General features: G+C 45.5%; 2 protein-coding genes across 2 annotated transcripts in view; one reads left to right on the plus strand and one right to left on the minus strand.

The window, feature by feature from the left end:
* CYP20A1 (cytochrome P450 family 20 subfamily A member 1) lies at positions 1-13734 on the minus strand. The gene is made up of 13 exons (XM_065840641.2): positions 13598-13734; positions 12969-13018; positions 12716-12882; positions 8333-8478; positions 7491-7658; positions 6725-6803; positions 5930-6045; positions 5481-5535; positions 4155-4275; positions 3176-3287; positions 2472-2536; positions 520-609; positions 1-354 (listed from the first exon to the last, which is right to left on the minus strand). Exons 1-13 carry the CDS (start codon positions 13667-13669, stop codon positions 204-206), a joined length of 1392 nt encoding a protein of 463 aa, XP_065696713.1. The 5' UTR covers positions 13670-13734; the 3' UTR covers positions 1-203.
* LOC136102980 (alpha-aspartyl dipeptidase-like) overlaps positions 13696-21436 on the plus strand; it is an 8317-nt gene continuing 576 nt past the window's right edge. The window contains exons 1-7 of the mRNA XM_065840645.2: positions 13696-13844; positions 13927-14015; positions 15223-15297; positions 15886-15965; positions 17303-17476; positions 18949-19008; positions 21037-21119. Coding sequence (XP_065696717.1) covers positions 13744-13844; positions 13927-14015; positions 15223-15297; positions 15886-15965; positions 17303-17476; positions 18949-19008; positions 21037-21119 — 662 coding nt within the window. The 5' untranslated portion in view covers positions 13696-13743. The remainder of the gene's footprint in view (positions 13845-13926; positions 14016-15222; positions 15298-15885; positions 15966-17302; positions 17477-18948; positions 19009-21036; positions 21120-21436) is intronic.

Here is a 21436-nt window from a genome sequence, read left to right on the forward strand (position 1 = left end):
TACAGATTAAATCTACTTTAATATCACTACTGGTTGAGTTAGAAAAAGTACCCAAGAGAGGTATGTGGTTAAGAATGTGGAAGGTAACAAAATCGAGACGTAAAATTCCTCGGTTGAATCAGTGTGGCACCAGTATGGTTCCCCCTAAGACTCTTGCTCAGAACTTCACTGCTGGCACATTCAGCACCTTGTTTGCCTTGCTCTTAGCTTCTCTTAGATACCGTTATCCAGGCCTCCTCCTTTGGTGAGGTTACCAGCTCATATTTGGTCTCCATGACTTGTCCTTTCACTGGGTGGAGATACAGTTTCCTTACCAGGACGCTAAGCAGAATTGTAGCCACCATATAGGCAAACCTGAAGGAAGAGACAGGAGAAAAGAATAAAACCTTGCTGTGATGTAAATCTGCCAAAGGACAACTGCCAGCTTGGACAGATTGTCCCTGCAGTAATAGGAAAGGGCTGAAACCACCTTCTCTTCTGCCTGCCACAGAGACACACAAAGACCTTCTCTACACCCACCTCAACTCTGGGCACTCCTGGCTCCCCGAAAAACCCAACAAGGAGAGGTTTTTCATGGCAGATTCCTCGTTAAATCTCTCTGGGTCAAACCTATGAAAGACAAAATACACTGAGCCTTTCTGTGAGAGCACAGAATCCTTTCCCCAGACACATGTGTGCGCACACACATGAATAAGAAACTGGCAACAAAATACAGAATTTCACTAATTTGCTGTCTATAAATCATGCTGAGTAATTCCACACAGATATGTGATGGCAGTTGTGCATCCACTCCATCTATGTTCCCAGGTGGTCAGCTGTGTCCAAGCTTGGTCAAAATGCTGATAAATTGAGTTAGTGTGACACGGGGCTGGAACTAATGTGCATTACCTCTCAGCAGTGCATATTTAGCTTGAGTACACAGCTGAGCTGATGCTGCTACCTGCCCTCTGTTCCTCTCCAGGGCACACACCATCTGTTGTGTCTCCCCCTCTCCCTTCCCCCGTGTCCCTTCCTCTCTCACATCCAAAGATATTTCCCTTTTCTCCTCGCACCTCACCCTTTTCTTCAAGCAGCTGGTGTGTGTATGTGAGGGGGAGGGAAGCTGGTGATTCATTCAAGTGAGAAAAGTGGTTTCCAGCATTAGGATGGTGGAGGCTGCGAGAAAACTATTATCCAGGACTGGCATGAGTTAAAACAAGATTCCCATAATCAACTAGCCACAGGGAGACTAATAAAATATCATTCAATTTAAGTATAAAAAAAATAAACAGGAAATTTGATGGATGGAAGGCAGTTCTCTTTCACTTGCTGCTAAATATTTCTGCTTATACTTCAAACCTTTGGCTCCCTGCCTAAACATGCAAGCTCTGCTTCCACCAAGGTGAAAAAGCATGTGGGTGCTGACCCTCAGTAAAAGCAGCATGAAACTTGCATTCCTCCCGAAGCGGCAAATTACAGATGTTGGAATAGGAAAGAAAATGCAGCTGCCCAGCAAAAAAATAGGGAGGGAAAACAGCTGCGCACAGTGTTTTTGTACAGTGTGCAGGTGAAAGGATCACAAAGAGCTGATCCTCTGTCTCCATCACTGAAATACATATCTACCTTGGGCTAATTCTCAACCTTCTTCCCCTTGGAATAAAGACAGTATGTTCATAGCAGTCCTCCCTGTCCCTCCCACAAGGCCTCAGCAAACCCTTCCCAAACACAGTGCGTGTCCTCCCCTGGTTTGCAATCCCTTCCAAGATGCTCGTAGATCAGTGCATCAACGCCTGACACTTTTGTAAGAGCTACACCTGCAGAAGAGGGCAAATGCTGTTCTAAGGGCACTGTTCCTTTCTCCTAAATCTCAGCTGCTTGTTCTGTCTGTCTAGAATAACTGACCCAGATTTTTTCCCAGCCCAAGCAAAGTAAGTCAGATACATGTTAGTATTTGCCACCTGGAGGCCACAGGAAGCTACAGCAATTTTTTTTCTTTATCTTCTGAAACACTGGCTTGAATCCAGTTTTGTTTTCACAGATAGAAGTAATGAGGTATCAATTTCCTTCCCCCTGAGAAAAACCAAAACTTCAGACTGACACTTCCTCCTTTGCATCATTGTTTCATGACGACAAGCAGTGATTCTAAAGCCATTCAAATCGCTGTTTCTCTCTCACAGAAAACCTTAAAAAGAATTTACCAGCATTTGCCAGGGAAGCTGTGTGTGTGCACAATAAAAATTGTTATTAAGCTCTAACACATATGCACAGACTGGAGCAGGGGAGGATCATGACTTGATTTGCCCCAAAATCCCACCCATGGAGACAACCCAAGACCTTCATAAACTGCCTGTCTTATAGACTCCCTTTCATCTCCAAAATCGGCTTAAAGCAGGCCCTGCAGCCAAACAGGCTGTGCTGCATGGAGGATTTAAAGAATATTAATTTAAAAAAGGAAAGGAATCCATTGCAATAAAAGTCTTGATTCTACATGCCTGTATGGTGATGGCCATGATGAACTATCCTGCAGCATCACACCAAGAGCATAAAGCACAAGTGTCTGCAAAGAAAATTAGGAGATATATGTCAGAGCAGAAAGAAATACACAATTAAAGACACCTCTGGACAGCTATGCTGGATGATGATTATTCTGTAGACTACACATCTTCATTAGGTGGATTAAAAATATAATGTGCTATATTCATCTACAGATTTCCATAATCCATGCCCAGATGTTAGGATTTTAACTTCTGAGGCCAACACCACAACTGCTGGTGGTTAGAGAGGGTCTGATCCTGCTCCCTTCCTCTTGCTGGCATATACGTATGGACTATTCATTCTCTGCAATGGAGGGTACCACTTTAGGAAATTTGGGTGATATGATCAGGCCTGAAATCATGCTCTTTTATGCACAACTGAACCCATAAGCCCCTTCAAAAGATGATTCACCCCTGTTGGACCCAGAACTGGAAGCAAATCTACTCAGGAAGAGACCATGACTTCCCAGAGCCTCTCACACAGAGGAACTACAGGGCAAACTTAGAGCTATGCTGTACTTTGAGATGCCAGAGCAGCTGCTTGGGTTCAATAGTGTCAGAAGAAATGGTCTTCCTGCCTCACCACCCTGCGGGAAGAGGAGGAAACAGCAAACTCCCCTTCAGGAAAGGAACCTGGTCTGGTGCTCCTAGTACTGCCCTACCTCTTTGGGGATGGTATGTTGGTCGACCCTTCCCTCCAGCTCCTGCAGCTGTGCAGCAATGGGAGTGAGCTTTGCCGTTCGCACTGTTTCACACAGGACTTGCCGACAGTACCTGCAACCATAAGACTTGGTCAGTTTAACCTTCCCAGAGAGAAGTTTGTCCATGTCCTTGTGGTGGCACTTGCTGCATTTGGGGCCACAGTCTGCTCCTGGAGCTCTCTCAAGCCACACCAAGGCACTTCATTGTTTTTTTTTCTGGCAGAGAATCCCAGCATCTTTGCAAGAAGCATTGAATCTCATTATCAGCTTTTAGGGAAGGTTACTGAAATCTCTCTTCACCACACTTTTTTTTCCGATTTTAAAGCAAACTGACTCTGCTTAAAAGCATAAACACACCAGTCCTTATCTTGGACCTCTCACCCATACAAGAAGGGGCAAGAAACCCACACACTCAATACTCCCTTACTGGAACTCTGCCATTAGTCCAAATACAAAACGTACCCAGTTGCACCAACAGATGCATGAAAAATAAAGGCACACTGTTGACTAGTCATCATCCTAGTTCTGTGGCCCTTTTGAAAGAAGATTATTCCATGCTTTCTCTCTAAATATGTATAAAATGAATCCAACCACTAAAATGACTGATTACTTTCAGAAAACCAGAAGAGAAACCAAACAAAACAATAACAAAAAAAAATTCAGCCCTGCAGCCAGGGCATTGATTCTGTGCTCTGCCAATGAACCTAAAGGGTTTCCTATAGACACCGTGAAGACAGCAGCTTGGTCCCCATGTCTAGGGCCCTACAGCAGATTCTCTCTGTGCTGCAAGTCATCCTGTGGTTTGATCACTTCCAGAAAAAAGAACAGAGTAGCTCTGGGATGCCTTCTCCTGTCCCAGTGTAGGCTGGGTATCAGGTCCAGTACGTGAAGCCCCTGTCCCCACACAACCTTCCTCCGAAGTTCCTTCCATAGGACCCACCTGAGCTGCTCGATTTTCTCATGTGTAATTGGTCCCTTCCCCAGAACACCATTCATCTCCTTGTAGAGATTCTGCTGAACATCTTCAGAGGTTGTCAGGAAATAGACTGCCCAGGTACACACTGGGGAAGAAATCAAGATAAGACTGGACCCAGAAAATTCAATCCTTTACAAAATTAATGCAGTTTTCTTACTTCTTGTATTTGCAACATTACTTTTTGGCACAGAAAAGGCTGACCCTCTGGTCACAGCAGGCTGGGGAAGGGACCACACAGCCCAGGAAACCCTGGGGAACCAGGGTATTAGGCCAGTCATGCAAATGAAAAGCTGGTTTGTCCAAAGCATCAGAAAATTCTCTTATTTAGGGGGCTTCCCCAGCACATCTCAGGTGGGTACTCCAGACAGCCAACATCTGGGGCTCCTGACTGGAAGCAAGAAGAGCAACAGAGCTCCCTGCAGCAGGCTGGCCAGCACTTGTTTCCCTTACATCTACAGCTATTTTGTGAGGTATTCAAGAGATATTTTCAACAGCATAAGAAATAACTGTGTAGGATGCAGTTTTCCTAAAGCTACAAGTAAATGTTCCTGCCACTCCAACCTGTCTATTCATTAGAACGATCTGGAATCCCTGAGGAGTCAAGTCCCTTAAAATTGGAGAGGATATTATCTGGGAAGAGCATTATCATATTTGCCAAATTTACTTTCCACATTCTTTAACACCCAGCTGCACCTAGGAGGTTTTCTTTGGAGTTCCAGCCCCACTGGCTGAGATACAGGGCCTGATAATCATCCCACATCATAAAAGACTTTATACAGCTCCAGCTTATTATATCCATATTTTTTTTACCATAATCTTTGCACAAATCACAAAGTAGCTTATTTGAAAGCCTTCCATCCATGGAGCACACCTATCCTCCAGAAATTCAAAGCAGCCAGTCAAATTCCAGCACTCTGCTCTAATTTCCTTCCCACATTCCAGAGCCTATTTTACAACATGATCTTTGTGGCTGATATCTTTTGGTGCTTTTTCATGAAATTTAGCATCAGTTGGCTGGGTTGAGAGTGCAAGCGAAAAGCAATGGGAAGAAAATCTAAGGTTCACCAAAAGACTGGGAAGGTTGTCAAACACAGCTTAGTTTCAAATCACTAGCTGTGAGGCTGTGTTGAGAGTCCGCTGTAAAATTAGCGTGTCCTACACATCTGCAGCTCAGGAGAAACAGAATGATGACCGTAAGTTTTCATTAGCCTAGAATAAGCCTCATGTCATCACACAGAGCTTTAGACAGCTGAATCTGAGGATGGAAAATTACTTACAATCTGTACTTACAGTTAGCAGTGATTATGCATCCTGCCAAGGAGAAAATCATGGTATCTTCCAGAATCTAGGAAATAAAATCTACTTCAGAGAAGGAAGTTCATGAGACTGTAAAGATAAAAAAGAAGTGGCACATTCTCCATTCAAGCGCATGAAATCCCTTTAGTGCAGGGAGCAGGAAATACATCTAGAAGACAGAGAGTGAACTCTCTACAGACCTTGCACTGGGATGGCACGAGCCATGCATAATGCTAACATACTTCTGGTTTATAAAAATAGCAATGAAGCGGTGGCAAGGAAGCTACCGAAGTCTAATGCAATTAAAAATTGTAGGGACAGAAAAAGAACAAGAAACTCTGCTTTAGTATGGAATCTCATCTAAGATGCAAAAGTTCAAATTAATCAAAGGCTACAATGTAATGAGCAAGTCCATTAGTGTGTAATGACTTAGCTGCACAGACCTGCTGGTCACTCAGGCTCCCCTGCAGCAAGGTGTCTATAAAGACGTGTCTGTTGAATGATCTCCCTCGGCGCTCCTTTGTAACTTTCCTTAAGGTGGATTCCATCTCCATCAGAGCTTTGGAAGCAAAAAAACATGTTTATTTTAAAACCTGGTCATTCTGAGTGCTGCAGAGAAGCAAATCCATCTCCCCAAGCAGATTTTCAGACCAGCTGTCCCTGCTGGGCTCACTTACAGAAGCAGCCTCTGTTACATGTTGCTGTCAATTTGGAAGGTGGTATCTCCAATTTAGTTGAAAAGGTAGGAACCAAGCAAGACAGGTTGCCTATAAAAAGCCAACCTTACAGGTATAACTGAGACATGTATTCGATGAGCTGAAATCAGCAACACCTAAACACCAAACCACACTACCTGGAGTTTGCGAAATTGTGTCCTAATGCATCATATTGCTACAACTCAGGAACAGTCCTGAACAAGTGCCCAGGAGAAAAGCCCATTTTAATGAGACAGTAGTTGTCCTCAGGTTCTGAAACCCAAAGAACTAACAACAAAAAGATGGAAACACTGGGTTTGGAGGACTAACAAGCAAATCCTTAGTTCTGGATACAAACTGCTTTTAACATCTTCTTAATCAATACTGAAAGGCTTTAACTATTTGTGACAAAAAAGACAGGACAACTGAAAAATAAAGTAACTTACTGTGAAATATATGAGAAATAAAAGCACTGCCATAACAGGTTTGAAAATCAGTATTAATCAGAGTGGAAGGAAGACTCCAATTTTGGGAGGTACCTACCATCTTCGTAAAGCTTCTTCCTGGTCATGTTTTTGTCAAGGGACCCATCCAAGAAACCTTTCCCAATCTCTGACCAGATCTGAAAGGACAGAGAGAAGAGCACCATCACTCACCACAAGCTGAGACGCTTCTATTCTTCCCCTATTCAGTAATACGAAAACACCAAATCAAATGAAGACTTCATGTGAATACAAAACTGGTCTCCTCTCTAGGACAGCCTGTTCCATTCCAGATATTATGATAGCTGAAACTGAGCTGAAATGAAACAACTGTAATTACAACTGTAGGGAAAAAGGCATGGGAATCTTTAATGGGAGATTAACTGTTTCTTTCCCACCCTATCACCAGCAGATTTAACATCCCCAGATGAGGACATAGCTTGGGACCTTCTCAGATTTTCCTGTCTCCACAATGTCCCGGAGCCTTCAGAAGATCTTTGAAAAGCGGAAGTGCCATTAGCATTCCCGGTAGAGTTTAACTCACTTATGTACCAAACACCTTTCAATTGCCATTGGATCTGGGTTCCTGATCCCCATATATCCTCTAGAAACATCTTAGACTAATGACAGCAGGATGAGCAGTAGGATCTTTCTGACAGTTTCAGCTTGGGATAACTGAGGCAGAGCCCTCAAGCTCTTAAACTTAATGTTAACTTAATGTTCAAGCCTCAGCAGTAGCTTGTACTAAACTGTACACAGACACAAGCTGTGTGCTGCTGGTGTGGAAAAAGATAATAGGAGATTTCCTGGCTCTTTGTGACACTTACTGCATCGTGGTGCCTGCGGAATCGGATAACTTCCCGGTCATCTTCAAAGCTGCTGCCCATAGCTGTCTGCGTGACAGACTTCATGGCAAAGCCCAGCATGTGCTGGCAGAGGGGCACGTGTTGCGCCTCAGGGAGAGACAGCCATTTGGCTAGCAGCTCTTCTGACAGCTGGAGAGGGAAGGAACCATTAGTTGGCAGTAATATCAGCAGCCTATTTACCAAACATACCCTAGAGACATTCCCACCCAGTTCCTAGGGCAGACCACATTTTCACGGCTATAACATGAAGCTACGCTCTTTCCAGGGTTTCCTTCCATTAACTTACAAACAGTAACATTTTAGCCTCAAATCTTCTGCCTGTTCCCAAGGTTTCTCCTCAACAAGGTAGCCCCGTCCTCCTCTCCTGCTCCCTCTATCACAACAGAAGCGTTAAAACCTTTAATGCTAGTAGCTCCAGACTGAGAAAACAGATAAAATTCTGGCTGCTGGACTGAGTCAACAGAACAGTTCTTCACCCGTTTGTGATCCCAAGAGCTGGTTCCTTGCTCCTTCCTCCTGTCCTGGGAAATAAATCTAGAATCCAGATGCTCCAGTATCTTTAACTGCCTCTGGTATCTTGGCATAAAAAGCCATCAAGCTCAGCCTTCCCCCTACCTCACTGGAGCTATGAGAAACCAAATATTCACACCGTGCTTGAACGGGCAGAGACTGTTCGCTGTCTCAGATGCTTACAGTTCCAGCACAAATTTGAACACAGCTCCTTTATCCTAGTGATCATTTTCACTAAACGTTCCCCTGTGAGCCGTACAGGGCTTCTCTGCTGTACAAAGGCAGTTACGCACTTTCTGGATGAGAGCAAAGTTACTTTGCAAGGCCTTGTTGACGCCATTTTCATACAGCTTTCTCCTCATGTGGCTCTCTCCTGTATCCGCATTCAAGCTGGACTGGTACCTCAAGAGGGACTTCAGCATTGTCTCAAAAGGATCCGCTGAAAGCAAAAAAGGAAACGCCATTCAAAAGTCAGGCAGTCACATCACACAGAGATGATTAAAACAGCAACCTCTTTAACCAGGCACTGTTACTTGTGCACCTCTTTGGGCTGTCAAGCTTCTCTTGCTCAGTGGGCTGGGACCTCATAAGGTCTCTTCTCAGGCAGAGCACTATCCTGTGATCAGCAACCCCTGCAGAGGGGGCCTCTTGGCTCTGCCAAGGAACTCTTTAGCAGTAACACCTCAGAAACTTGTTTCCAGCTTTCCAGTTCCCAGCTGGTGGTGTCACTGACTTGGCGACACCAGTGAGCATGGCGTGCTCCTTTCCCGCCTCCTCCAGCCTGATCTGCAGCCCCTCTAGCACATTCCCTCTTGACACCTGGTACGCTCTCCTGCCCTGACCATGGCTGCATGCTCAACACAGATCAGCTCCCATCAGAGACGGGGCCAGAGGTTGCTCTGTGTGCTCCTCACCTTGCTTCACGGCCCAGCAAACCTCAGCTGACACCTTACTGCTCCTGCATGATTTCTCTTGCATTTACCGAGTTCCCTGCTGATGAACTCTTCCCAAATTAACACCCGCCTTTCTCAGTTGAGGGCTGCCTCCAGCAGAGCTCTGGCAGAAAACAGGGCCCCACGAAGCTACAGAATGCCTTCTACTTCTAATTGCCTTAATTCCCATCTTTCTTCTGCACAGACACTTGCAACGGTGTAGAAACTAGACAAAAACACACATCCTCCATATTTCATATCCACAGCTCGCTTCAGTTAGATTTTTAACTCTGAATTTTACCACCAGAGGCCTTTACTTAATAAATTTGCTAAGGTACATTAGATGTCAAGGCAAAACTATGCATATACTTTTCCCTTTCTGTAAACTTTTCTGTGGGTCTTGCAAAACTGGCAGAATCTTTAAGGAACTACTTAGAAGCAGCCATCAGGGGGTTTTCAAGAGGGATATTTTATGACAATTTGTTATTTCTCCCAGCTGGAAAATGAAACCTCTGAGGCATCAGAAAACATCAAGGCTGAGCTAGACACCTATGACTTTACCAATTGTGGCTGTATTTAGGATTCCCAGCAGAGATCAGGGCCTCATTATGCTACTGGACAAACACACGAGACAATTCCCACCTGCAGAGGACTTACTACCTAACGACACAGAGGTAGCTAATGAGGCCATGAATATGGTAAACTTTCCTAAATACTCTTCTCTCACATAATTTCCCTTCCAATGTTTTTAAGCTCTGCATCTCACCCTCTTTCCCACTTTGAATGACAAGGATTATGCGTGTGTGTCTTTCGGCAGAGCAGATGGTACCGGTGGCTCTCCACGTGGAGCAGGCTGTTATGTGACTCTAGCTGCTGCTGCCAATTCCTCCTCCGAGCTACTTTGCCATGGATGGGCTGCTGCTATTCGTGCCACAATCGCCCGCTGACTGGTCCTGGCAGAGTGAGGTACAGTGCTGGGGTAGCCAGAAAGACACATGGTTGGTGGTGAAGCCCACACGGCAAATCTGGCAAGCAGATGCATTTGGAGAGGCCAGAGGATGCTTAGCACCACCACCTGCAGAAACTGCAAAAGTCTCCTGGTGCAGATGAAAGAAAACTGCTGGATCAAGCATGGGCTGAGTTTTTGTCTCCCCTTCTCTGGTGCAAAACGGCAGTGCCATGTCACTGATCCACCCACTGCTGTGCACTCAGGACTGCAGAGCCCAGGCTGCCCTTTGCTGAGGGCTGGCCCTGCCTCGCAGCATTTGGGAAATGGCTGTTTCTCCACAGGGACTCCACAAGGCACAAACAGTCTCTCAGAGACAGAGCTCTGTCCTGCCACCGCTTTCACAGACTTCTTCCTTTGTCCTTGTCTTGAAAACATCTTAAGGCTACATTTTCAGTCCTCTTAGTGAAGCATATAAAAATTCAAATGTTCATTCCACTTATAAGGAAATCTCCCTCATTCCAGGAGCCTCAGAGTGTTGTCCTGGACATCATTATAAGTGAATGTGGGGAAAAGATCTAACTCTTGACAGTCGAAACAAAAGCCAAGCGGAACTGAGTATCACAAATGGAAAGGACCTTTGAACCTGCACAGAACAGCAATAAAGCAGTCCTTAAAGCGGTCCTGCTCAAACAGTCCAGGACCCATAGCTCCATCTCCAGCACTTGATATCCATCAGGTTTATTGTCCCAACCCAAAAGGTGACATCAGCTCATGGGAGTTTTCCAAGTGCATCTCTGAACACACTGGTCCTGGCAATCCTGAGCTAGTCCACCCTTTTTACACCCACACCCTTCCCAGTCCTGGACTGCTTCCCTGGAGCATCTCACAGGAACTGCCAGTCCCAGCAGCAAAGTTTGACTTCCTTTGAATTCTCCTTGCAAACTAATCTCAACAAAGCTCTAAGAGGCCACGAAAATGTACCAACTTCAAACACTGCCTTAAACATAAGGAAAAATAGTCTCCTGGCACTAGGAACCTGTTAATAACTGTGAATGCAATTAGTCCAATTTCAAGGCTAGCAGCCTGCCTTTGCACTTTCTTTATTCAAAATCATGCTGAGTGCAGAGGCCAGAGCCATACACAGGATTTCAGTCTGGCTCATGTTTCATCATCCTTTCCTCTCTCTACAGAAAATACATGCACTCTTTTCTTTTTTTCCGTGGCCATGTCATCCTGCAGGCCATTAATCCAGCTCTTGTTCCCCTGCTTCCTGTTGCTGCTGCCCCAGCCCCAGGGGTACCCGTCTCCTTGCTCTGACACTCTGCTTCCCTGTGCTGACAAGGGGTCCCAGTGTGATGCCATCAGGACAGGTTGCCAACCTAACTGGGAGTATTTAACCTCCCCAACCCAGCATTTCACTTTCTCAACACAATCCAGCCTTGCTCCCACTTTCACTTCTCATATCCCATTGCCTCCACCTTCAGTGATAACCCAAGCAGTGTCCAAGCAAATTCTGAACTGAAACTCTGACAGAAACACAGTTCTATCACTTTCCTTGTCTAGAATTCTAATTATCAAAGAAGTAGAGCATGCATTTCCTATTTATCCCCATCCTTAACAAACCTGTTTAGCCCTTGGGCATAGCAGGATGCCAGGCTAGTCTGTAGCTGCCTGGGTGACTTCATTACCTGTATTTTAAGTCCACGCACTGTATTTGTTTTTTTTACAGTATGTGGGTACTCCCAAATTCAGTACATTTCTGAGAACTTCCCTGCTCAAGGGCCTGTCACCGCTTCTCTGAGTGTGGAGAAAGTGACTGTCTGCTCTATTTCCCACATCAGTGCATGTAGCTCTTTCAGAGTGGGTTTCCACCTTCTGGAGTGTCATTGCTATCTGCTGTGTCTTGCTGATCTTTGCTAACTCCCACATCTTCCCCAGATTGTCACCGTTTTTTTTTGAGTCCATCATGCAACTGTACAAAAAGCTTACCCGTCACGACCCCAGCACAAAGCGATGCTGAGATATGTGCCTGTGCCTATAGACAGCCTACAGTATCAGGTCAGAGCTGTGCAACCAGCACCTTATTCAACCTTATAGGATGAAAACTGGAAAAACAAGAGGTTAAAGCCAAACGTCAACTGAGTTAACTTATTATCTGGCATCACCTTAGGAAGAAAAGCACCCACCTAAGAGGCTTACACCATAAATTCAAATACCCTCCCAGGACTAAGATGGCGAAGTCAGCTACCAGCACCACTCATCACTTCCAAGTCTAGAAGATCATTTGAAGCTTTCAGCACAAAGTTCCACACACCAAAGAAAAACGGAAGTTAAAGCACTTCAAATACTACTTTAAAAACCTCCACACTGAACCACACAAGGGAGCTATCACAATCTGGCACAGCTGTTTTCAGACTTAATTTAGCAAAGTTCCTTCTCTTACATTGTATTTCAAGCTGTTTTTAAAATGTTTGCCAAATGGCTCCAGGATCTTCACCTTGCAGTTTCAAGTTACTAATGAGCATTATGTTTTCCATCAACATTTGCTTGTAGGGAGATGGTAAAAGACACAAGCATGCTAATTTCTTGATGGCCATTAGACAGCAGCAACTCTTGGTCACTGATGCTCAATTCCAATAAGAAGGACCAAAGACATACCTGACCCACCATGACAGCTGCAAACTAAGTCTCATTTTCTTTCTACTCAGAATGAAGCCCCAGCTTCCTTTGACACAGGATGCCAAGCAAGACCAGAAGGAACAAATGGACTCAAAGACAAAGCAAAGGACACTTACACAACCGGTTGGGGTTGATATGTTGTTTCAGGAGATCAATGGAGCCGAGGCTGACAACAAGACGCCTTCCAAACCAGAAAGAGACCAGTGGGCCATATTTTTCATGAAGGTTCACCAGGAACTCATGCAAACTGCTGCTGGCAATGATGTCTGGCAAGTTGCCATCCCTGGGAACACAAAGAGGGTGTCTGGTCATGAGCAGCATCCTCTGCCAATCCTGAACTTGATCGATACTAAGACAGAAAGCACTTACTTTTCATCTGTTGGAGCCAGCCCAGGGATACCTGATGCTTGCCTAGATGCCTAGAGAGTAAAAGGAAATGGATCAACCTCCTTGAATTTAAGATTTTAAGATTAAGCTCTCCAGCAGGAGAGCTGGATTTTCCACATCAATACAGCTGCACAACTTACAAACATTAAACAAAAGATGGATAAGCCACATCTTCAGGCCTCAAACCTACTAAGGCTTCTGAAGCCTATCAACTGCGTGTGCCTGGTCTCACTGACTAAACCATGATTATAGACATAGTTGAAAGATGTCTGCATAAAGATTTTAAAGTTCAGGTTTGTGATGTAGATCTTACACCTGGATTTTGCCCTGGACAGCGGCAGACGTGCAGAACTCCAGGGTGTGCAGCCAACGCCGTAGAACACGCCGTGTGCCGCAGCCTGCGGCCGGGAACGCCCTGCGCAACAAGCGCTCCCGGGAGCGCCGGCCACGTCCCGCCGGCCCCGGGGCAGCGAGCCCGGCACCGCCCGAGCGCAGGGGCCGCGGGAAGGGAAGGGCCGGGGCCGCACGGGGCGACTCAGGCCCACGGCCGCTCGCTCCCTGCGCGCCGGTCCGGTCCGTGCGCCCCCTTCCCCCGCCGCCGGCAGCATTACCGGGTAGAGGTAGAGCACGGCGCCCACCAGGATAAGCAGGAAAGTGACGGCGAAGATGGCGAAGTCCAGCATGGCCGGGCTGGTGGGAGCGGCGGCGGCGGCTCGGCCCCACCCCGGCGGGGCAGGAAGGGGCGGGCCGGGCCGGCATGGGGGGCCCGCGGCGCCTGCTGCTTGTGTCCAACTCCACCCTGCACGGAGGGGGGTACCTGGGCCACTGCCAGCAGCACATCAAGAACTTCCTGGGCGAGTAAGCGCTGCGGAAGGGCTGCGGGACCCTGGCCGGGCCCTCCCCCGCCGCGCTAAGCGCTCTCTCCCCTCTCTTCTCCCAGGAAGGTGAAGCGGGTGCTGTTCGTTCCCTACGCCCTGCACGACCGAGATGCCTACGCCCGGACCGCCAGGGAGAAGTTTGAAAGCCTGGGTAAGGCTGGAGCGCCCCGGCGCAGAGTCCCGCGGGCAGCTGACGCGGAAACGGCGCCTTTGCCGAGGGAGCGGCCGTGCCGGGCTCCGGCCGTGCCCGGGACCGGCCTCGCCAGCCGCTCCTGTAAGAGGGGCCGAGGCGGTGAACGCCCCTGGGCATGAACGCTGCCACAGTCCGTTTTCCTAAGGTCCGAACAGGGGTGGTGCTGCAGAGAGGGGCAGAGGGGTTTGGCCGGCTCTGCTGTAATAGGAGTGACTGCAGCACGGAGCTGTTTGCTGAATTGTGCCTAGAAGTCCACGCTGTAGAGGCCTCCGGAAGAAATCTTGTTGCAAACACTTTGTAACTACTTCAGAGAGGAAGTGTTGGTTCCTGAATACTAAGTGGCATCTTTTTATCCTCCTTTATCACACAGGGGAATATTTCTTCCCGTGCATCTTAAACCTCTGCTCAAGCAGTGCAACTACTGGGGTTAAGTGAATACTCTTACTCTAATGCATTTCAACCAGCCAGATATTTCAATGATGAACAGCAACTGAGCTTTGCTTCGAGCAAAGATCTTTTCAGAGCAGCCTGCAGCAACACCTCCATCTAATATCTATCACCTTTCAGGATAACTTTGGACCTGTTACTGTAGTAATAGTCAGTACTCACTTCCTTGAGCAGCACACCTTGTTCCTTATCTTGCAGAGAGGTTGCTGCTATCAGATGTCCCATGTACTTCTGGCTCTCCTGGTACTTCCTGCACTTAGTGAACCCCAGCAAGGCAAATCTGTCAAAGCCAGACATTTTAACTGTTACCAAAAAACCAAATCACAAAGATCAGATAGTTGCAGTAATGCTAGACCAATGATGGCACATCACAGACTCACAATCAAGCTGAACTGACAGCTTTTTCCTTCTCTCTCATTTTGTAGTGAGCCAGTAATGCTCAGGGGGACTTTGTGCCTCAGGTGGCACCTGCTGAGTGAAATGCTCTGCTCTTAGACACTGAGCGTGTGTATCCATAAAGCAAAGGTTTGCTTCATAAGCCCTGCACTAATATAGGACATATACACTGTTTTGTGGTATAGAGTTCTCCAAAGTTTCCCTAGTTGTCTGGTGAGACATTTGTCTTGAGTGAGGTGTGGGGAGAAGGCAGAAGGGGTCCGAACATACCACATTGTTCCTCCAAACTGGAGTGGCAAAAGTGAATACCTTTCCGCTTAAGGTTATGGGCTGGACAGCATTCATGAATCCTGTGATCCAGTGGAAGCTGTAAGAAAATCCGAAGCAATATTTATTGGTAAGTTTTACTTTTTGCTCCCTGATAAGGGTTTATAAAGGGCATTGGATTAGTCCTGCTCAGAGCTGGCACTGTAGAGACAACAATGAAAAAGTTGGGGCTAGTGATTACTAGAAACTACAGAAAACAGTGCTTTAATTGGGAACAGTAAGACCCTGAATTTAGTGGTGGGGAGGGAAGCAGGAGAAATTTATCAATGGAACTTCATCTCCAGTAAGTTTCAAGTTATTAATTTGAACAGTACTTCAGTGTTTAAAACATGATCATAGCAGCTGTATGAACCTTATGAAGTCTGGAAGATGCAGGGCCACTGTGCTCAAACTGAGCAGAGTCCTAATGCCACGCTCCTTGTATTAGAACAGTGTCTGCTGCCAAACAGCCAGCGTTGGTGCTACAAGGACAACTCGGGGCATGAGCCCATGGCCTGCTCAGTGACGGTTTGTCTGAAGCTTCTGGTTTTAGTGCTGCTTGAATCAGGATAATACCCTGAACAGAGCATAGAAATCACTGGGCCTGCTCCACTTGTAAAAGCTTCGATTAAAATTGTTGGTGAAAGCATGTTAAATAAGCTGGACTCTCTTTCTGCAGGAGGTGGGAACACATTTCGTCTCCTGAAAGCTCTCTATGACAACAGCCTGATACAGGAGATCAGGAAAAGAGTTCTTGAGGTAAAAACTACAGGGTTTGGGCCAAGTCTGAAAGGCAGGATCTCATGTACAAGCTCTTGTTCAGACAAATCCAAGTTGATTCCACATACTTGTTTTCAATATACTTCAAATATTGAGCCATCTCATGCAGCCTGATGAATTGAAATCTGTGGCCAAATAAGGCTGTCATTAGTCATTGAAGCCTGAAAAGAAGGTCAGCAATCTGTCTTTCTAGAGCAGTTTCCCACATGTGGAACTGTAAAACCTTGGGATGGACAATGCTGCACAGCACCTTAGAAGGAAGCCCCTCAACTTTAAATACTAATGAAGAGCAGCGCGATTTAATTTATGTCCAGAAACCCTGTTTTTCAGCTTGAGATATCCACTTTGTATCTTGTTAATAGATACAGATGTGTTCAAGTTGTAGGTTGTCTGCTAATAAACCAGCAATAAAGCTGGATCCATACGTGCCTTCTAGACAACGCCCTGTTGATGTTGAAAGTGGTATAATTACCTTGGGTACCTCCCTCTTTGACCTGGAATTGAGAGGTACGAGTGGCACTGAGCCCTTCTGGTCAGCAGCCCCGTTCTGGCTGGTGAATCTCATATGGCACAGCAAAGAGATGCTGTCCATGGAGGAGAACAGGAGCAAGGTGTTTCCCTAGCACTGTGGAACACAAACGACTTCATGCAGATTTATGCAAGTGCAGTGTCTGAAAAGGCCAGCTGCCAAGAAGAAAAGTTAGCCAGGCTGTCTTAATATACAGAAGCTCAATGCCTGTTGTGGGCAGAAAACCCATAAAATGTTGGTCCCTCAGTGAAATCTAGATAGGTATTTGGTTATATTTACACCAGTTCTCTCCAGGTAGCTTATTCTTACAAATTGTTTAGCATTATCCATATGCTTGTATGTTTATGTGAAATCCTTCCAGGTACAGCATAGTACATACTACTATGTACATAGTGCTATGTACATAATAGTAATACCTAAACTGGTAGTTAAAAGCTAGTTCAGATATTTCCTCTAACTGCAATGTAGACAAGTTCCCCCTCTCTTAATAGCAAAGTCTAATATATGCACTGACTACCTTATAAGTTCTCTCTTGTGATGGGGTCACAGAGCTGCAAGTGCAGGACATTCAACAGCTAATTCTCCAGCAATCACGACATATACAAACTATTGCGCACCTCAAAAATCTGAATTCTTGTTTGTCTGCTTTTCACTTATGAAGTCAGCAGTGAAGTGAGCTAGAAGTACTAAGTCTGGTCTGATCGCTGAGTCTCTGAGATTGATGAATGCTATAAAACGCAGTTCCTAGTTGCGATACTGCATACCAATCATTGCTTTTGTTTTTCAGGATGGGATTCCTTATGTGGGATCCAGCGCAGGAACCAACGTTGCAACGATCAGCATTAATACTACCAATGATATGCCAATTGTTTATCCACCTTCCCTGCAGGCCCTAGGCTTAGTGCCTTTTAATATTAACCCCCACTACCTGGACCCAGATGTGAAAAGCACTCACATGGGTGTAAGTAAATCATGCCTGAGCTAACGCAGTAAGCAGGGTGCAGAGGTGTAACAACAGTCTGAAGTTGTGAGGCCTTACAAAGCTATATAACTCTTAACAGCTGCTCTCTAGAGCAGCTGGAAATGCCCCTGTGGCAAGGGCAGTGAGGCAGTAACATTTTACTCCCTCCTAAAGCTTTCCCGTGAGTGGGAAGAGGAGTTGGCAACAGCATTAGTGAAGTGGAACAAAGTGTTTCTCACTGATACTTTGCAATGTCTGAAATACTGTTGCTTCATACCTGGTGTGAAATTTGGGGCAGGGCAGGGAGACAGAAACTTGAAATGTTAAGATGCAATGCATAGTGTTTCTGGAAAGTTCTGCTTGAGAAGACATAACTTAAACATACATTAAGAGGCTTAAATATCTGAAGGACCCATCAGAACAGGGAGATCTTGAGATTGCATGCAAACCTGTTGTGTGAGAAAATACCCAGGCGCCAGTGTCCCTGCAGAGAGCACCCCCTGTTGTGTCCATCACTGAGCATGCAGGTGTACTGGTGTGGCTGAAAGAAAAACACTTTAACCATCAAGTATGAAGACTGACATCTCCGCTCTATGGAGGAGCCGATCATTGAGGAGCCTGCCAGGAGCTAACTCCTCAGGGAACAGTTTCTATGGTGTGTCTTTTAACAGGCCAAACGCTTATAAATCAAATTTCTTTGTGGGTAGAGGAAGTATTAAGAATTAGGGGACGCTAAAGAGATGGAGGATCAGGGTGTGCTTCTAGAATTTAGATTAAGTTATAGGTACTCATTTAATTATCTTAGCTTGTCACTAGATAAGCAGGCAGTCTTTTTCCTGTAAAAAGCTTTTGCTGTTTCTCCCAGAGGAGGCTAAAAGCTCTATGCTGTACCAAGTGCCTGCTGTGTTCCTGTGTTTCCTTACCAACAAATCCTTCTGGTTAGATTTAACTACTGTTGCTCAGTTCAGCAGCAAACCCTCAGGAAACACGGCAGAGCTGTTTCACAGCAGAAAATTCTTCAGTGGATTACCTACCTGAGGACAAAACAAGCAGATATGTAATCAGTGGAAATCCATGGATCACTACCCTCTTTCATGAAGGTGACATCACAGGCATTTGCTTTCACCAGTGTCCTCAGTGCTCTTGTTCTGAGAGTGATCATGAAGAGACAACATTAAAAAAATAGAGCTGGATGAATTGAGTGGAAGTAAAATTTAAGGCTTTTCAGGCTAGGGATTGTGTTAGTTCTGTTTGATCAATCTACAGCAATTGCTGCTAGTGAAGAAGGGTAAAATATGTATCTATTAAAGTAAATCCTGCCACTACCTCCAATACATTAGTCTAATGAAAGCATTCGGCTTGAGGGGAAGTGCAAGATTTGTTTAATGTTAAGAAATCACTTTGTGTCATGCTACTTGGATAGCTCCAAGACCTACCTTACTGCCTGGGCAGCTAATCTACACTCATTGCAGGAGACAAGAGAGGAAAGAATTCGCCAGTATCATGAAGAACCAAACACCCCTCCAGTTCTGGTGAGTAGTAGTTCCCAGTCAGGAAGTTCATAGCTGTAGCACGGTAAATATTTTAAATGCATTCTTGCTAGCTTGCAGTGTAGATTTCCCTGCCTGACAAGCCTTACAGAACTGGGGCATGGAAAGCTAGTTAAATTCTTGCTAAGAGCTTCAACCTTGGATTTTGCTTACTTGCAGAAGATGCGTTAGAACAAATGAAATGCATTCTGCTGATTAAATGTGTGCAGTCCTGTTGCCAAACACATTTTAGGCAGCTCTGATCTTTCCAGTCACTGGCCAGTCATATGGTATATGTTGGGGGAGATGTGCATACAGATTGTAAGATACCTCCCCTTAATCTTTTTGCAGATATTCTTAACTTTACATGATGTTTTATTCTCTGTAGGTTCTGAATTTGCTCATTCAGTAGTAATTACAGTACGTCTGTCTGGGGAAGTGGGACCTCTGGGTTTCCTGTCCCTGTGCTTCAGCTTCAAGTATAAAGTTTGTGCTCTAACAAACCCAGCTGGCTGGTGCTTGGCCCAAAGTGCACCTAAGAATGGTGTTCAGGGTGTTTCAAAAAGATGGATCCAATTTGAAATCACAACACAAGGTGTTTTGGGGTCTGTCTTTCTGAAACACCCTGTAACTGGTGTAAAAAAAAAAAAAACAACAAACAATAACTGTCCCGTCTCAACAGATGGGATGAGGGATGAGTTAACTCTAGACGCGACATGTGCCCTGACTCAACAGGTGAGAACAGGTGTGAGTTAACTCTGGGTTCATTCTGCATGGTTATGTGAAGTGAATGACAGACAACCACCTCCAGGGTCCAATTCAATTCTGAGTTTTAGTAAAAGTTCTTGTTGGAATATTGGTTACAGCAAATGGTGACTTGGCAAAAGTATAACAGAACTTATCAACACATTAACAGCAAAAATCCTACTGCAAGCAAGATGTTGGCAACCATCAGTAGCTATAATATGAAATTTAACCAGAAATCAACAGCAGAGCTTAAAGATGGTGTTATCTTTATATGTTCAAAAGAGAAAGGGAGAAAGAGAGTACTGAAGGAGAGACAAAGAAATGGGAGTATAGAAAAAAGGAGAGAAGGAAAGAGCAGAGAGAAAGGAAAAAAGAAGAGAGTGAGTGATCCAGTGTCTTATGGCCCAGCAGTGTGGATGACAGGACTTGTACAATGATGTGTAGCCTCGGTGTTCCATGGTGAGGATGCTGGGGTCAGGAGCGCAGCGTCTGGTGTCTGGTTCAGAGTGAGGGTCCTCAGGGTGCTGGTATTCTCTTGGTGAGGCCGAGCTGGTTCCCTTCAGTGAGACTGGTAGGCTGGTATTCCCTTGGTGAGGCCAGGCTAGTATTCCCCAAACCGTGCTGTTTTAGGTGAGCTTTTTATAGCTCCCAGAGTAAAGTCTGGGTGGGGGGAAAAGTGGTGATTGTGAAAGAGGGCAAGTCTGGACAAGTCCTGGGCCACACTGGGGGTCTACAGCTTGCCCCTTTTGTGTCTTGCAGAAATCAGGGGGAAGTGGAAGATGAACAAGTTTCAACAAGACCCGGGCCATGTTAAAGGGTCTCAACTTTTCCCCTTTGTTTGCCGAGCTGGGTATATTACAAGACGGGGCTATGTGCCCTCCAGCACATCCTCCATCTCCGGTTGGTCAACCGGCCTGATCCGTGGCTCGTTAGCTCATTGTTGATGTGTAGATTGCAGTTCCCCCTGCTCTAAATGTGTCTTCTTCTGGCTGAACTATCTTCCTCACAATGTTTTCAGCCATGATCCTTATCAATGCTCAACAACTGGAAAAACACATTTTCTCCTTAATGGTTTGTCCTTCTTTAAAAGGGAAAAATAAGCAAGAAAAGCAGCTTCTAAAACAAAATAACTCACCTAAATTTGTCTTGGCAACTTTGTTAGAAATGAGTGAGTGAGAAAGTCTTGTTGGTAGTCATGGCGAGCTGCACTAAGACTGCTTGTGACAAGCATTCTAGCCTTTCAAATAGCTTGAAAATAATATTAAATGTTTACACCTACATTAGGGCTTGCGGGAAGGTGCGATGCTGCTAGTGGAAGGAGACAAAGCCACCTTGCAAGGAGTGACAGGAGCACGTCTGTTTTTGAGGTAAATGCTTCATTTGAATTGAAATGGATATTCTCCTTCAGACAGATAGGAAGAGAGACTTCTGTTAGACTCCTTGTCCATGCTGCCTGTTCCTCACATCAGAAATTAATCCCTTGTTTCCCTTTCCCTTTCTCTTTTTGAAGGCCAGGGGAATGCCAATTTGGCCCTAACGTGTTCAACTCTAGAACACGGGAACTCATGTCTTTAGTCATATGAACATTTACCAAGAAATCTAATATGTCTTTCCCATGATGCAGGCAAGGAAGAGAGTCAAAACTCTGCTTGTTATGAATAAGGATGCTTTGTTCTATCCCTCG

This window comes from Patagioenas fasciata, chromosome 7, assembly GCF_037038585.1.
Source record: "Patagioenas fasciata isolate bPatFas1 chromosome 7, bPatFas1.hap1, whole genome shotgun sequence".
NCBI lineage: Eukaryota > Metazoa > Chordata > Aves > Columbiformes > Columbidae > Patagioenas > Patagioenas fasciata.

Coding starts and splice junctions, on each gene's coding strand:
- CYP20A1 (XM_065840641.2), bottom strand. CDS start 13,669: ATGCTGGACTTCGCCATCTTCGCCGTCACTTTCCTGCTTATCCTGGTG. Junction 6,804..7,490: donor TCCGCAGGCACCACGATGCA/GTAAGTGTCACA, acceptor CTGTCCTTTCAG/ATCTGGTCAGAGATTGGGAA. Junction 2,537..3,175: donor AACATACCATCCCCAAAGAG/GTAGGGCAGTAC, acceptor TTTTCTTTGCAG/ACACTTGTGCTTTATGCTCT.